The following is a 17,037-nucleotide window of genomic DNA, read 5'->3' as shown; positions in this document are numbered from 1 at the left end:
TTTTTGTCAGAGTATCTGAGTTACCAGCTGTAAAAGCACAGCTCTATTCTGGAAAAGGGGGCAGGAAGCAGCAGCTCATTTGCATTTAAAGAGCCATGCACGAAAACAGCATGTTTCTGCTTCCACTCAAAATAGGCATTTTCAAAATGATGTAATAAATGATCTGTGGAGCGAAACTTCACAGACACATTCTGGGGACACTTAGAGACTTATATTACATATTGTAAAAGGGGTCATAATAGGTCTCCTTTAAATCCATGACACTTCTAGTCCAATGCCTGAGGATATAATTTATAAATCATAACACACAAAACTGGCTAGTGAATATCACCTATCATGGGCATTGGTTAATTTTCACCCATATATTTACAAAAATATATATTCAAATTAAAAGCCATAAAAACTATATTAGTCTTTCTTAAATATATAGCTCAATTATAGATAATATAATTTATAAGTTATAGACAAACACGCCGGATAGGTACCGAAAGGCACAGTGAGGTATAGCCGCCTCTTGTCTGAACGCTTCAGCATGCAGAGTATTTATAGCTGTACCCATGCAGAATAGAGTCCTGGTGTCATTTCCCAAATGACTGAGCAAGCAATGAGCTTCTGTATCGGTTACAGATACAGAAGGGAACTAAATATAGTCAGAGCCGGACAACATCATGCACATGTACATCTCACAGACACTGGCTCACTCCAGAGAATCTCCAGTTGTACATTGTCCTTCTGTCAGCTGTTAAATAATCCTGGTTGTTTGGTTGTGGCATGATTCACGTCTGCGCAAAAAGGGTGAGTCACTAGGCCTTCGCTGTGGTGTGTGAAAGTTTAATATTTCCTTTGACCGGATTATTGTAATGCAATAATCTGGACATTTAAATGGGGACTTGTGCTTTTAAATAATTTGATTTAAATGTTTGCCAAGTTAACCGATTGTTTTTACATTCAATGCTGCTTGTAACACAGATGTCAATGACAAACAAGAGTGTTCATGGGTAAATAAAACAAAAGAAAGTAATTATAGTAGTCAACATTTGAAGTGGAACAAAAAAGTTAATCAAAGTTGTCCTAAGACTAAAACCGGTATTCTTTTTGGTTTTAGGACAAATTTGATGAAAGGTTTCGATCCACTCCAAATGTTGACTACACATGCCAAAACTGTAAATATACAAGTTCTTAGGAAAAGAAAAAAAAGAAGGTTTTCTACAATGCATGTGTGTATACGCATCTCATGAAAGTTTATATGTATAAAAAGTATTTTTACAAACATCATGAATTAATAATTCATGAATATCATTGTCACGATCCAAGCGGGGTTGAGGAGTGGAGTAATGGAGAGGAGAACCGGAGTAGATAAACGAATAAAGTTTATTAAAACAAAACACTGTAACTAAAGCAAACAAACAAAAACCGGGAGTATAAGATGAACACATGAACACAAGCAAACAGAGGTAACAGCAAGCATTGACGGACAAATGGGGAGTGCACACACAGACTCTTAAATACACTGAAACAGGGGCGTGGTCACAAACGAGATAACAGGATGACGAGGGGGAAATACAAATATGGGCATGGAAGGAACCAAAAGGACTAACCAAAAGGGGGAGAACAGACTAAACCAATAGAACTAGAAACAAGAGGGGAAAAACACTTGGAAAACATGACAGAACAGGACAAAACACAGACATGACTCTGACATTACCCCCCCCCTCCCCCGAAGGCGCGTCCCGCGCCTAATAACATCCAAAGGGAAGGGAGGGTGGGCGCCCTGGAGACCGCTAGGAGGGGGACATAGAGGTGGTCTCCAGGGCGGATCAGGGATCTCAGGTGGCCATGGCGGGTCTGGGGGTTCAGGAAACCATGGCCGGGTAAACAGTCCAGGTGGCCATGGTGGATCTGGCGGCTCAGGCAGCCATGGCCAGGACAATAGTTCCGGGGGCCATGGCGGATCTGGAGGCTCAGGAAGCCATGGCCGGGACAATAGTTCAGTAGGCCATGGCGGATATGGAGGCTCAGGAAGCCATGGCCGAGTAAACAGTCCAGGTGGCCATGGCTGGGTAAACAGTTCAGGTAGCCATGGCCGATCAGGGGAGTAGCCCCCCCCCCCCCAAATTTTCTTGGGGGAACCTAGGGTATAGTCCACACAGGAGAGCACGGAAAGGCGCGCAGGAGAGAGCTCCGGCTCAGGAGGGCGCGCTGGAGACAGCTCCGGCTCTGGAGGGCGCTCTGGCGGCGCAGTCACTGGAAGGCTGGGCGGAACCAGCAAAGACTCTGGGAGACTGGGCGGAACCAGAGGATACTCAGGAAGGCTGGGCGGAACCAGCGAAGACTCTGACTTGGCGGTAGCCATCTTGGGTGCAGACTCAGGCTTGGTGGCCATCTTGGCCGGGATTTCAGGTTGGGTGGTCATTTTGGCCGAGGGTTCTGGAACGGCGTTCATCTTGGCCGTGAACTCAGTAACGGCGGCCATCTTGACCGGGAACTCAGCAACGGCGGCCATCTTGGCCGGGAACTCTGGAACAGCGGCCATCTTGACCGGGGACTCAGGTTTGGCGGCCATTGGATGGATTTTTTTTTTTTTATGTCTGTGAGGTCATCTAATCCAATTTATTTTGTAAATTTTAAAATATAAGAATGGGGTAGGAGTCTATAAGATTGTTTTATTCATCCTACTCCTATTCTCTTTTGTTTCATGGTTTGTTTGTTTGTTGTATTGTTGTATTGTTGTGGTATTTTATGTTGCATTACCATGAAAAGAGAATAAATAAATAAATGAAATGAAATGAAATCTTGGCCGAGGGTTCAGGAACGACGGCCATCTTGGCCGGGAACTCAGGCTTGGCGGCCATCTTGGCCGAGGATTCAGGAACGGCGGCCATCTTGGCCAGGGACTCAGGCTTGGTTACCATCTTGGCCGGGAACTCAGCAACGGCGGCCATCTTGATTGCAGAATCCGACGTGGCAGCCATCTTGTTTGCAGAATCTGGCGCGGCAGCCATCTTGTGAACTGGCGTGGCGGCCATCTTGCTTGCCAACTCCTGCGTGGCAGCCATCTTGCGTGCAGATTCCGGCATGGTAGCCATCTTGTGAGCTGGCGTGGCAGCCATCTTGTGAGCTGGCGTGGTAGCCATCTTGTGAGCGGGCGTGGCAGCCATCTTGTGAGCGGGCGTGGCAGCCATCTTGTGAGCTGGCGTGACGGCCCGTACTGACCTCAATGGTGGGTCTAGCACGCTAGCCATCAAACTGGGCCATGACGTTGGAGGGTTGGCCGCGAGCTCCGGGCTGACAATGAGGGAGGAGCTATGGAGATCTGGAGGGAGTGAGGGAAGACCGGAAACAGCGGGCTCATTGGAACAACATGTGGAGGAAGTTGGCTGGTGGTGAGCTGGAGTGGCCACGTGTTCTCTAATGGGGGGAAGATTAGAATCTTCCACATCGACATAAAAATTGGAATGACTAAGGGCCAGGACATGGTTAATAAATTCTGCAACAGGTTTGCAGCGATCCACAGGAGTTACCGAACAGAACAACTGATTATCGTTTAGCCCCATTAGAAAACACGTGTTAACCATAGCATCACTCCAACTCACCAGATGACAAATGCTCAAAAATTCCTCAACATATTGCTCCAACGGCCTTTCCGCCTGCCGAATCTCCATAATCAGCTCCTCCTGGAACATCTTTCAGTATTGGTCCGTCAATCTGTCACGATCCAAGCGGGGTTGAGGAGTGGAGTAATGGAGAGGAGAACCAGAGTAGATAAACGAATAAAGTTTATTAAAACAAAACACTGTAACTAAAGCAAACAAACAAAAACCGGGAGTATAAGATGAACACATGAACACAAGCAAACAGAGGTAACAGCAAGCATTGACGGACAAATGGGGAGTGCACACACAGACTCTTAAATACACTGAAACAGGGGCGTGGTCACAAACGAGATAACAGGATGACGAGGGGGAAATACAAATATGGGCATGGAAGGAACCAAAAGGACTAACCAAAAGGGGGAGAACAGACTAAACCAATAGAACTAGAAACAAGAGGGGAAAAACACTTGGAAAACATGACAGAACAGGACAAAACACAGACATGACTCTGACAATCATAGGGCTTCAGGCACCATTTTACACCATCATTTCACAACCTAAACAAACCCTGGCATATAAAGGTCAGGTTATCTGATATTTTAAGGGTCTTACTGACTTTTATAAACATGTTATAATGTCAGAGTTTGCATGTGCCCTGCATGTGTTTTTTAGGGGTTCAAGCATGTAGTGCTGAAACCTTATTGTAATTGTTAGAATGGCCAAGGATCAGCAATCTCTACATAAAACTGATCAAGCAGACCAAACCATAAGTCATTTAGACTTGAAACTTGGAGGAATGGTAGTACTCACACCGTCTACAACGTCACCAAGGCTCGCCCTAATTAGCCTGACAGAGGCGCTACAGCAATCAAATGTATAAAATCGCTCATAACTCCCAAAACTTTCGACTCTCCATCGCAAAGGGGCGCCAAGACATTCTAAAGGGGCAGGCCGCTTTTACTAAAATGGCTATAACTTTTGAACGGAATGAGATAGCTTTACAAGTAGCCTTTTTCTCTCAATATAGGAAAAAAAAAGCTACAGTACAATTCTCTGGACTCTCTACTTTAATAATTATTAAATTATTGACCAATAATTGGGGAGCTATAATGGGGTCGTTTAAAAAAGGGACTTGTCCAAATATACCAATTGTCCAACAGCCTATAAAGTTTAAATAAAAACTAAAAACTTCATCAATATTCCAATTGTCCAACAGCCTATAAAGTTTAAATAAAGACTAAAAACTTCATCAATATTCCAATTGTCCAACAGCCTATAAAGTTTAAATAAAGACTAAAAACTTCATCAATATTCCAATTGTCCAACAGTGTATAAAGCCTAAATAAAAACTCAAAACTTCATCAATATTCCAATTGTCTAAAAGCCTATAAAGCCTAAATAAAAACTCAAAACTTCATAAAACCAGGTGAGCACATTTTTGTTGAGCATCATTTAGTCCTCCAGAGCCCGCTCCTCAAGAGCGCCGTCCAGAGCCCGCTCCTCAAGAGCGCCGTCCAGAACCCGCTCCTCAAGAGCGCCCTCCAGAGCTGATGCTGTCTCCAGCGCGCCCTCCAGAGCCGGAGCTCTCTTCTGCGCGCCCTCCAGAGCCGGAGCTGTCTCCAGCGCGCCCTCCAGAGCCGGAGCTGTCTCCAGCGCGCCCTCCAGAGCCGGAGCTGTCTCCAGCGCGCCCTCCTGAGCCGGAGCTCTCTCCTGCGCGCCCTTCCGTGCTCTCCTGTGTGGACTATACCCTAAGTTCCCCCAAGAAAATTTTGGGGGGGGGGCTACTCCCCTGATCGACCATGGCTACCTGAACTGTTTACCCAGCCATGGCCACCTGGACTGTTTACTCGGCCATGGCTTCCTGAGCCTCTAGATCCGCCATGGCCTCCTGAACGATTGTCCCGGCCATGGCTGCCTGAGCCGCCAGATCCACCATGGCCACCTGGACTGTTTACCCGGCCATGGTGTCCTGAAACCCCAGACCCACCATGGCCACCTGAGATCCCTGATTCGCCCTGGAGACCACCTCTATGTCCTCCTAGCGGTCTCCAGGGCGCCCACCCTCCGTCCCCTTTGGATGTTATTAGGCGCGGGACGCGCCTTCGGGGGAGGGGGGGGCAATGTCAGGATTATGTCTGTGTTTTGTCCTGTCCTGTTCAGTTCTCCTAGTGTTTTTCCCCCCATGTTTCTAGTTCATTTAGTTTAGTCCTTGTTTCCCCCCCTTTTGGTTAGTCCTTTTGGTTCCTTCCATGCCCATATTTGTATTTCCCCCTCGTCATCCTGTTATCTCGTTTGTGACCACGCCCCCGTTTCAGTGTATTTAAGAGTCTGTGTGTGCACTCCCCATTTGTCCGTCAATGATTCTGTTACCTCTGTTTGCTTGTGTTAATGTGCTCATCTTTTACTCCCGGTTTTTGTTTGTTTGTATTAGTTACAGTGTTTTATTTCAATAAACTTTATTCGTTCACCTACTCCGGTTCTCCTCATCCATCTCCACTCCTCAACCCCGCCTGGATCGTGACAAGGTGGTGCTATTACAGTTAAAAAAGCTTAAGAAACACTATATTTCATTCATTCATTATAAATGTCATTCATTCATGCATCTTCCCATTGTATGATCAATCTCCTCATTCTGAACAGCTTTGCTTCCAGGACCTCTGCTGTCAATCAAATTGTTCTTTAAATATTTTACATTATTTTGAAAAACCTACTTTGCCAAGTCCTTCAATACCCATACGTGGGGCTATAACAGTCATAAACGTTAAAAATCACCATATTTCTATGGTAAATTACCTGGATTTGTCGAAATGCTTTTTTAAATAACTGATTTAGGTGGTTACAGGCTTCCTTAATGCCCAATGTCTTTTTTCATATTTGCTTACATGCCTTCAAGCGCAGCTTTTCGTCACATTAGAATTATAAGGCTCTATCTGCATTTTGAGCACTTTCGAGATGTTGAGCTTCAAAGTTTTTGCATTCCATAGACTTCTGTAGATAGAACCATTTTTATTTTTTGTTTTTTAAAAAGGCCCAAAATGTACACAGCTTACAAAAGAAACATCAAATAATGTAAATAAATTGTCAAAGAATAAGAATATGTGAATAACTCAATTTTGACAAAAATGTCAGATAGAACCTTACAATTCTAAGGTGACTTTTGTATTATTATTAAGCAGTTTGTAACTAATGTATAGTGTGAAGAACATTTTAATAATCTGAAAAACTTTTTCCATTGTAAGGAACCATTTGTGCAATGACAAAGGCCATTTACATAATGTGTGACCTTGGACCACAAAACCAGCCATAAGAGTCAGTTTTATGAAATTGAGATTTATAAATCATATGAAAGCTGAATAAATAAGCTTTCCATTTTTAGGATAGGACAATGTTTGGTCGAGATACAACTATTTGAAAATCTGGAATCTGAGTCTGCAAAAAAATCTAAATATTGAGAAAATCGCCTTTAAAGTTGTCCAAATGAAGTATTGTTGGCTATTGGAGCAAATATCAGAATCAGAATCAGAATCAGAATCAGAATGAGCTTTATTGCCAGGTATGTTTGCACATACTAGGAATTTGTTTTTGTGACAGAGCTCCACAGTGCTACAGAATGACAGTGACAAGACGATACATATTATAAAAAGAACAATATAGAGGTATACAGGACAGACAATGTGCAAAAGCCTGAGCTATAACGTAATATACCTCTGCTACTTATAACTGGTTTTGTGGTCCAGGGTCACATATATTAACTGAAGTATCTGAAATATCCTATCTTAAATTCTCTTTTTTCTCCCCAAGGTCTTGGACCAACAGTCACTGAGCGTGGATTACCAGTGACAGTTTACGTAGATGATCCATGGCATGGAATGTGACCTAAACACCTGACTGGATACTAAAGAAATACAAAGTTTTGTATTGTAGTTTTGTAGTTTTACCTGCCTATTGAGGGCAGATTGTTGTAATTCAAGGTCATGGGACTGTCAGATAAAGCTGTGATTGGCCGAGGCCTGAACAGTCCTGATCCATTGGTGCGTGAGGCCTACCTGATGGCATATGACTATATCAACTACGTGACAGCTAAACCAGGCATCCCAGTGGGTCCAGCACCATCCCGTGCAACGGCTGCCCTGCGTCACGCTGGAGATGAGCTGCTCACTCGCTTCCCCATCTTCTTTCGCCGCTGGCCGCGTGTTTTCCAGGACGTGACGGACCGAACGGCCTGCTCGACCCTCGTTTCCATCCTGGATGAGCACTTTGCTCCCACACGACGTAGAGAGCTTGCCTGGAGCGCCGTGCTGTCTGTGTTTGTTCTTTCTGGACAGCTGGCACTGCACTGCCAGGAGAGGGGCATGTCGGATATCCTGCCCCAGATTCAGGAGTGCGTGGGCAGCTACGTAGAGAGGGTCATCTGCCCGGAGATCAGGGACAGAGGAGGATGGGTAAGTGTCAAAGGTCAAAGGAGGTCTCTTTTCATTAAGCCTTAGGACCCATTTGGCTCCATTCTGAATCATTATTATTATTCATTATTGTCAGCAGGTGCTAGCTGAGGCAGGTGCTTCAAACATACTGGTGTGAAATTTAGACTTTTGTTAAATGATTGAGAAGATGTAAAAAAAAAAAAAAAAACTACTTTTGTGAACTAGTCCTAGGTTTTTCGCTCAATATATATAAAAAACTACAGTACAATTCTCTGGACTCTCTAGTTCAATAATTATTAAATTATTGACCAATAATTGGGGAGCTATAACGGGGTCATTTAGAAAACAGACTTGTCCAAATCATACCAATTGTCCAAAGGCCTATAAAGCCTAAATAAAAACTCAAAACTTCATAAAACCTGACTCTATAGTTAGAAATTCAAGGTTTCTCATGCTAACTAAATGGGACATTTTTTATGATCACTTATTGCCTACTCTTTATTTTGATCAATATCATGTCTATTTAGAATGATGGTTATATATTATGAGATTAAAGTCGTAATATTATGAGAATAAAGTTGAAATATTACGAAATTAAAATCATAATATTTCCAGAATAAAGTCGAAATTATGAGAAAAAAGTTGAAATGTTTCGAGAATAAAGTTTAAATTACAGGAATAAAGTTAAATTACAAGAATAAAAAAAGTTGAAAAATTACAAAATTAAAATCATAATATTTCGAGAATAAAGTTTAAATTACAAGAAAAAAGTAAAAATATTATGAGAATAAATTTTAAATGACAAGAATAAAGTTGAAATATTACGAGAATAAAATCAAAATATTACGGGAATAAAGTCGAAATTATGAAAAAAAAGTTTAAATATTATGAGAATATAGTCGAAATTACGAGAAAAAAGTTTAAATATTATGTGAATAAAGTTTAAATTACGAAAATAAAGCTGAAATATTTTGAGAATAAAGTAGTAATTTAAAGAATAAAATCAAAACATTATGAGAATGAAGTCAAAATGTTTAGAGAATAAAGTTGAAATATTAAGTGAGTAGAGTCTAAATATTTTAAGAATTCGTAGCAATTGCAAGACTAAAATTATAATATTTTTGAGAGTATATTCTATATATATATAGAATATATTCTATTTTCTAGTGAAATACAAACAATATGTCTATTACAATAATGTGTTTTTCACGCTCTTTAATGTGGTGTAATAGATAGCTGTATTCGCCTAAGTTCAAGCAGCATTTGAATCAGTCATCTTTATGATTACAGTAAGACAGTTGTTTCATTTAATTAGGCTATACTGTTTTTTCATTCCTTCTGATGTTCCTTCACATTTATATCATGCTTTAAAGAGGAAAAACACATTTATAATTTGTATTTCATGATAAAACTGACAGAATTTGAAAGCTGAGCTAAGCAACTAAAAGCAACAAAGTACAACATTTTTGCAATTACTGGATGGCTAGCTACAAATAATGAATGGAAGATGTTAAATATTATTTCCAATCATTTACTGTATTATACCATGAATAAAACAGCTTGTGAATAGTTACTTATACCTCAGAAAAGACAACAATATAATTTATGTTAACCAGTTGGAGTCCACTTCAACCTTCCACCTCTGGAACGTTTTATTTTAGTTTTTAATCAAATACATGTAAAGAATGAAAAGTTGGATGCCACAGACATTTTTGCGGAGTAGGTGGTGGAATTTTCACAAAGAAAACAATATAATATAATGAAACGAATGTCTCATTTTAATCAAAAAGACCATTGATTCACATGATCTGTCCCGCACATTAAAGAAAAACACATTATTGCGAGACACATCACTATAAAACTGACAGATTTTGAAAGATGAGACTATTTTATATTAAAAGTACCAAAAGCACAAAGCTTATTGCTATTATTTGGTGGCTGGTGCACTACGAATAGGCCCAATGAATGCAATCAAAGATGTGAAATATTATTTCCAAGCATACTGTCACTGCAAGTATAACACATGGTATGATTTCTGCTAATAATTCCACTTTATTCAAATCAATTCCATTTGCATGCGCAGGCTATACTCTCAAAATATTATAACTTTACTTGCTATCATTTAATTCTGGTAATTTTGACTTTATTCACTAAACATTTCGACTTTATTCTTGTAATTTCCACTTTATATTTAAAACATTTCGACTCGTAATTTCCATTTTAATCTCGAAATATTTTGACTTTATTCTCTAAATATTATTTTAATCTTGTAATTTTAACAAACAAAAAATATAATGTGGCACTAAACGCCATTGTAATTTAGTAACTGAAAATGTATTAGAAACTTTGACTTAAAAAAAAAATTACATCGCCCCTTATACCTTTGAATAAGACTTTCGGTGTCATCTTTCATGTTGTTTTAACTGCAGTAAACGGAAAACTGTTTTCACTACAAACTACTGGGTCGTAATTAAAACAATACATTAAAATAACATGGTAAGACACACCAATTTGCAATATCAAGCAGCAAACGAATTGTTCTGTACAGCTGTTCTGTATCGCTCTCAGTCAGGTTTCATCAGTCGTTTTGGCGAGAAGCAGAATCTTGAAGACCAGGTGATGAAGGTGTGCTGCTGGTCTCTGCTCATGCTGAGTGTTGGGATCGTATCCTACTTTGTATGGACGAGAAGAAAAACTTAGACAACAGCGCCATCTGCTGAGAAAATGCAATAAGGACACTCATGATTCGATTGACTTGTGGTAAGATTCAGATAACATATTTATAACTGGTATTAAAGCTATAAACACTCATTGTTATATAACAACTGCTAAGAATAAATCTATCTTGCTAATAATTACCATCTTATCAACGTTCCCAGTTAGAAGATATGTAATTATGCTGTCCACATGTGTAATTATGACTTGTTTATTATACTGAAGCTAATATTCATGTCTAAATTTTCATTAAAACATCTTGGCCGCACATGAATACGTTTCTCATTATCTCAAAAACACTTTGATAGAATTTAATATAGTTTACTCTGAAATTAATATTCTGTCATTTACTCACTCTCGTGGTGTTCCAAATCTGTTTTGTGATACATAAAAGTAGATCATTTGTGACCCTGGACCACAAAACCAGTCATAAGTGGCACAGGTTAATTTGTAGCAATAGCCAAAAATACACTGTATGGGTCAAAATGATAGATTTTTCTTTTATGCCAAAAATCATTAGGATATTAAATAAAGATCATGTTCTATGAAGATGTTTTGTACATTTCCTACCATAAATATATCAAAACTTAATTTTTGATTAGTATATGCAGTGCTAAGAACCTTATTTGGACAATTTTAAGGGTGATTTTCTCAATATTTAGATTTTTTTGCACCCTCAGATTCCAGATTTTTTTCAATAGTAGTATCTCGACCAAATAGTGTCTTAACAAACCATACAACAATGAAAAGCTTATTCATTCAGATGATGTATAAATCTTAATTTTATGGCTGGTTTTGTGGTCCAGGGTCACATTTAGTGTTTTTGTCCATATAGTGGACACTTTTTCAAATGATCATCTTTTATGTTGTACAGGTTTGGAAAGATATGAGAGTGAGTAAATGATCCTTAAATGCTTAACTTAGTTTTTTAGACAAATTGTATAGTTTTTTTTCTTTTTTCATTCTTCCAAACTCAATAACTAGTAAAGAATAATACATTAAATGATCTCCATCACAGCATGAATGCCACATGTTTGAGATTATCAGATCTATGATACACAAAAATACAAAATAAAATCTAATTTAACATTTCTGGTCACTATATAATTCCTATTTGTTTTATTAGGTTTGATAACTTTACCATTAAACATTAAGAATCAACATGCATTTCACATTAATTTATATGTGACCCTAGATGAAAAAAAAAAAAAAAAAAAACAGTAATCTTCCGAAATTAAGATTTATACATGATCTGAAAGCTAAATAAATAAGCTTTCCATTGATGTATGGTTTGTTATAGAACAATATTTGGCCGAGATACAACTATTTAAAGATTTGGAAACTGAGGGTGCAAAAAAAATCTAAATATTGAGAAAATCACCTTTAAATTTGTCCAAATTAAGTTCTTAGCAACGCATATTACCAACCGAAAATTAAGTTGTTATATATTTATGGTAGAACATTTTAAAAAATGTATTCATGAAACATGATCTTTACTTAAGGGCAGACACTGTAGGCAAAAACATGTTTTTTCATGCACCTGTCAGGTTTATAATTTTGGGCTTGTTGGTGTTAAAAAAAATATTGTTTTTTCTAGTGGAAAGAAAACACCCAAAATACACTGTTAAGTATTTCTTTTATAGCACTTTATCTATTTGTGTCAATAGATTTCAATTACAATACATATTTTTGTAGGCCGTTTTCTCTAAAATGAGTTTTTTCTTCTACACTGAGCCATAAATCTCCACTTCAGTAACACTTACACACACTAAACTTTACATTTTTATTCCTTTCTATATTCTGAAGGTTTTTACAGAGGGATTTGTTAATATATAATTTGCTTGATTTTATAAATATTCTGAATTATGTCATGACAAAATGAGATACCCCAAATTCCTTCTGTAAAAACACTTGACTCTAATATGTCAAGAAAATTAAACAAGAATTTTGGAACTGACTTCATCCAGTGTTTAGATTTTTGTACTAGAAATGTATGCAAATTGTGTATGCGCCAATGTAATTAACTGGGTAAGTAAGCTGATAACTATTCAATTTTTTTACACTATTCACCTGCAGTGTCTCGTCTTAATATCCCAGTGATTTTTGGCATAAAAGAAAAACTGATAATTTTGACCCATACAATGTATTTTTGGCTAGTGCTACAAATATATTTGTGCTACTTAAGACTGGTTTTGTGGTCCAGAGTCACATATTTGTTTACTGCTCATTTGTTCATATTCACAGTAGATTTACACAACTTAAAAAGCATAGAACAATATTTAAGAACATTAATAGTTTAATTCATGTTATCAGCACTAGCCTTAACATGATTAAAATAAAATGTGCATATATGGGTGTTGTATAATTGCCTGTTGAAACGAATGACTTCTATCGTAAATAAACGTTCTGCATGAGATCAGTTGTTAATTCACATGATGTCTAGAGGCAATCCCAACAGGTTTGACAAGGATGTGTTAGTGTATGTGATCAGTGAAGAATGAGGATGGGTTCAAACGATTGGTTTATTCATATGTTGCGAAGCAAAAACTAAGGAAATAAAGACGGAGACATTTTTAACAGAAGAAAACAGCCTTTAATGACATCTGTACAAACAAGAGGCAAGAATGGAAAAAGAAAAATTGAGCTTTGGAACGTTTTTTTTTTCCTTGTACAAGAGCAAAATGATACAGCCTGGAAAACGACACACATATATTAGTTGACTTAAGCCAGCTCTTCCTCTCCCTCCTCCTCAAACTCGCCCTCCTCCTCTGCGGTGGCGTCCTGGTACTGCTGGTACTCGGACACCAGGTCGTTCATGTTGCTCTCGGCCTCGGTGAACTCCATCTCATCCATGCCTTCTCCTGTGTACCAATGCAGGAAAGCCTTGCGCCTGAACATGGCTGTGAACTGCTCTGAGATTCTCTTGAACAGCTCCTGGATGGCAGTGCTGTTGCCGATGAAGGTGGCGGCCATTTTGAGCCCACGAGGTGGGATGTCGCAGACGGCCGTCTTGACGTTGTTGGGGATCCATTCGACGAAGTAGCTGCTGTTCTTGTTCTGAACATTGAGCATCTGCTCATCCACCTCCTTCATGGACATGCGGCCACGGAAGATGGCGGCGACTGTGAGGTAGCGTCCGTGACGCGGGTCGCACGCGGCCATCATGTTCTTGGCGTCGAACATCTGCTGCGTGAGCTCCGGTACGGTGAGGGAGCGGTACTGCTGGCTCCCTCTGCTGGTCAGAGGAGCGAAGCCAGGCATGAAGAAGTGGAGACGAGGGAAGGGCACCATGTTAACGGCCAGCTTGCGCAGATCTGCGTTGAGCTGGCCAGGGAACCTGAGGCAAGTGGTGACTCCGCTCATTGTGGCGGAGACGAGATGATTGAGGTCACCATAAGAAGGTGTGGTGAGTTTAAGGGTGCGGAAGCAAATGTCGTACAGTGCTTCATTGTCGATACAGTAGGTTTCGTCTGTGTTTTCAACCAGCTGGTGGACAGACAGCGTGGCGTTGTATGGCTCTACTACAGTATCGGACACTTTGGGCGAAGGCACCACGCTGAAGGTGTTCATGATGCGGTCGGGATACTCTTCACGGATCTTGCTAATAAGGAGGGTGCCCATACCGGAGCCAGTGCCGCCACCGAGAGAGTGGGTGAGCTGGAAGCCCTGCAGGCAATCGCAGCTCTCGGCTTCTTTGCGAACCACATCCAGGACGGAGTCTACCAGCTCCGCTCCCTCAGTGTAGTGGCCTTTGGCCCAGTTGTTTCCAGCACCACTCTGACCTGTTGCGATAAGCAAAGTGCTTCATTTTCACATCTGCGTTATTCATTTTTAAGATAGTTAAGTTTTATGAAATTAACAATCATGCGTACCAAAAACAAAGTTGTCTGGTCTGAAGACCTGACCGAAGGGTCCGGACCTCACAGAGTCCATAGTACCAGGCTCCAAATCCACCAACACGGCACGGGGCACGTATTTGCCTCCTAAAAGATTACAAAATGGTTAAAAAGACAAAATGGCTTACTCTAATAATGCACACCCTCACTTAATAGTATTGATGTGGACGTACCGGATGCCTCATTGTAATAAACATTGATCCTGTCGAGCTGGAGATCGCTGTCGCCATGATATGTGCCGGTGGGATCAATACCATGCTCATCACTGATAACCTCCCAGAACTATGGAATATAATAAATAACATTAGAGGATTGGAATTCAGAAAACTGAATGTAAAACAACCAACAGTTTATGTGTTATTCATGCAGGTCAGATTTAAAATCAACAATGCATGTTCCTTCATATTGTGGACTGAAATAGATCAAATATTCACTGCGTAGGTCTTACAAAAGGCGCCAACTGTTCACAAACTCCCACGCATGTTTTGCATCAACATACTGTTTGTCTTTATACAATGTATAAAAAGTCATCTAATGCACGAGTATACGTTAAAACGTCGTTTAAATGTGTTGCGCGGTCACAAACAAGTGACGTTCTTCAAACTCCTCCCGCCTAAATCTCGCGCGCGCGGCACGCACGCCGGTTGGCTGAGATCCATTTCCGGCGTCTCGACGCACTAATCGATTTCTTGCGGCCCAAAATTAAAAAAATATATATAAAAATAAATTTGAATTGTCAGTTTTAATCAGTTTTATTTTGATCTAATACTACTTAATGAAATTATCTCTTTAAAAAATGAGCTATGGCTGTATTTAAGCTGCGCTGAGCTTCGACTTCCTTTTGTCGCACTGCAGTGAATCTCACAAAGGGAAGTTCCAGACAGACGCCGGCGAGAACGAACAGCTGGCATGAAGATATAGATTTCTTATAGCAAATATTACATTTCGTCGTCTTTTTAATTTTTCAAACCATTTCAATGTAAAAAATTAAAACAAAACAAGGAAGCACATGGTTGACCTAGATTTCATTCAAACTAACGTTAGATCAGAACATCCGCTTTAGACGGCTCATAATGAGCTCAGAATATCTAATAATAAGTCATACAAAAGAAAATATGAAGAATAGCTTCATTCTGCGTTTTTTATTCACAAATATCTAAAAAAAAAAAAAAAAAAACGCAGTATCTTATTTTTTATATACTGCCAGAATATAAAACAAAAACTGCAAGCATTACAGAAATAGAAACCGACCTTGGCTCCGATCTGGTTACCGCATTGTCCAGCTTGAAGATGCACGATTTCCCTCATTTTCACTCTTAAAGGTAAGAAGATTTGAGAAAGCTGTAAACCTTGTTCTTTCTTCAACTGGTAGAGAACGGAGACTTCCCCCATATAAATAGACTCCCCATCCCCCGCCCTGAACAACAGGGTTAGTATGTATCAGCAGGCCATTAGCTGTCTGTCAAGAGCCCGCCCACAAGCGTCATTCTGCCCAATCACAGCTGAGACAGGGAATTCTGATTAGCCCTCATCGACTGTCAGTCAAATTTCATCTCAACGTATGATTTTCTACAGCAGTACTTTGTTTTATAAAAAAGAAACGAACATATTTGGCATACCACGGAAGCAAAATCCTGTAATGAAGCTGTAAATCGCACACAAACGCTTAGTTGTTTATAGCTCTGAAATGTTGTGCGTGCCAAGGCTCAATATGAACAGCTCAGTATTTTACAGGAAGTAAAATGTAAATGATATTTAGTACTCAAGTAATGGCTAAATATCTTTACACAAATACAGAACTGCGTAAGATGTTGTAGAGAAGAACATGTTTGATCGCTGTTCATTTTCCCTGCATTTACTATACTGTAGTCAGTGGATTGGTAGCAAATATTGGCCTCCTCCATTGACTCCTTCCTCTGTTTTCCAGGTATAGTATGTAATAATAAAAAAAAATCCCTTGTGAAAACAAAATACAGTTTAGCATGGTTTTTAAAAGAGTACTTTGAAAATACATACCTAATTGTGAACTGAATGTAATGTTTTCTGACACATAATTGTATGGTAATTGCAATGAAATCCAAAGGTATTATAGTTTGAAGTGAAATAAATACAATGAGTGGGTTTTTGTGTGCCACTTAAGTAGGACATAAGTACATCTTTATATGTAATTTCATAATTATTTCTATTGTCTTTGAAATAAGGTTAAAGTATAACTGCTGAATGTGCAGGCAATATGTCATTTTTGATGAAACATGTCATGTTTTTGTAATTAGACATTTGTAATTTAGTACTTTAGCATGTTAGTCAACACATAAGTGTACTTCTTTAAAGGCAAAATATTTTCGAATGATTTAAATTGTACTTTAAAATGTTTAATCTGATAATATTACAAAGTTCATTTATACATACACT

General features: G+C 39.4%; 2 protein-coding genes across 2 annotated transcripts; one reads left to right on the top strand and one right to left on the bottom strand.

Annotated features, from left to right (window-relative positions):
• The first annotated feature begins 610 nt into the window (after positions 1-610).
• bcl2l16 (BCL2 like 16) lies at positions 611-11,003 on the top strand. Its single transcript, XM_073818521.1, has 3 exons — positions 611-795; positions 7,395-8,035; positions 10,583-11,003. The coding sequence occupies exons 2-3, from the start codon at positions 7,568-7,570 to the stop codon at positions 10,712-10,714; spliced, it is 600 nt and encodes a 199-aa protein (XP_073674622.1). The 5' UTR covers positions 611-795; positions 7,395-7,567; the 3' UTR covers positions 10,715-11,003.
• Positions 11,004-13,299: 2,296 nt separating this feature from the next.
• On the bottom strand, positions 13,300-16,021 carry tubb2b (tubulin, beta 2b). The gene is made up of 4 exons (XM_073818749.1): positions 15,877-16,021; positions 14,799-14,907; positions 14,602-14,712; positions 13,300-14,511 (listed from the first exon to the last, which is right to left on the bottom strand). Exons 1-4 carry the CDS (start codon positions 16,015-16,017, stop codon positions 13,451-13,453), a joined length of 1,422 nt encoding a protein of 473 aa, XP_073674850.1. The 5' UTR covers positions 16,018-16,021; the 3' UTR covers positions 13,300-13,450.
• Positions 16,022-17,037: the final 1,016 nt, after the last annotated feature.

This window comes from Garra rufa, chromosome 15 (genome assembly GCF_049309525.1).
Source record: "Garra rufa chromosome 15, GarRuf1.0, whole genome shotgun sequence".
Lineage (NCBI taxonomy): Eukaryota > Metazoa > Chordata > Actinopteri > Cypriniformes > Cyprinidae > Garra > Garra rufa.
The sequence above is the reverse complement of the archived record's forward strand: the minus strand, read 5'-3'. Positions and strand labels throughout refer to the sequence as shown.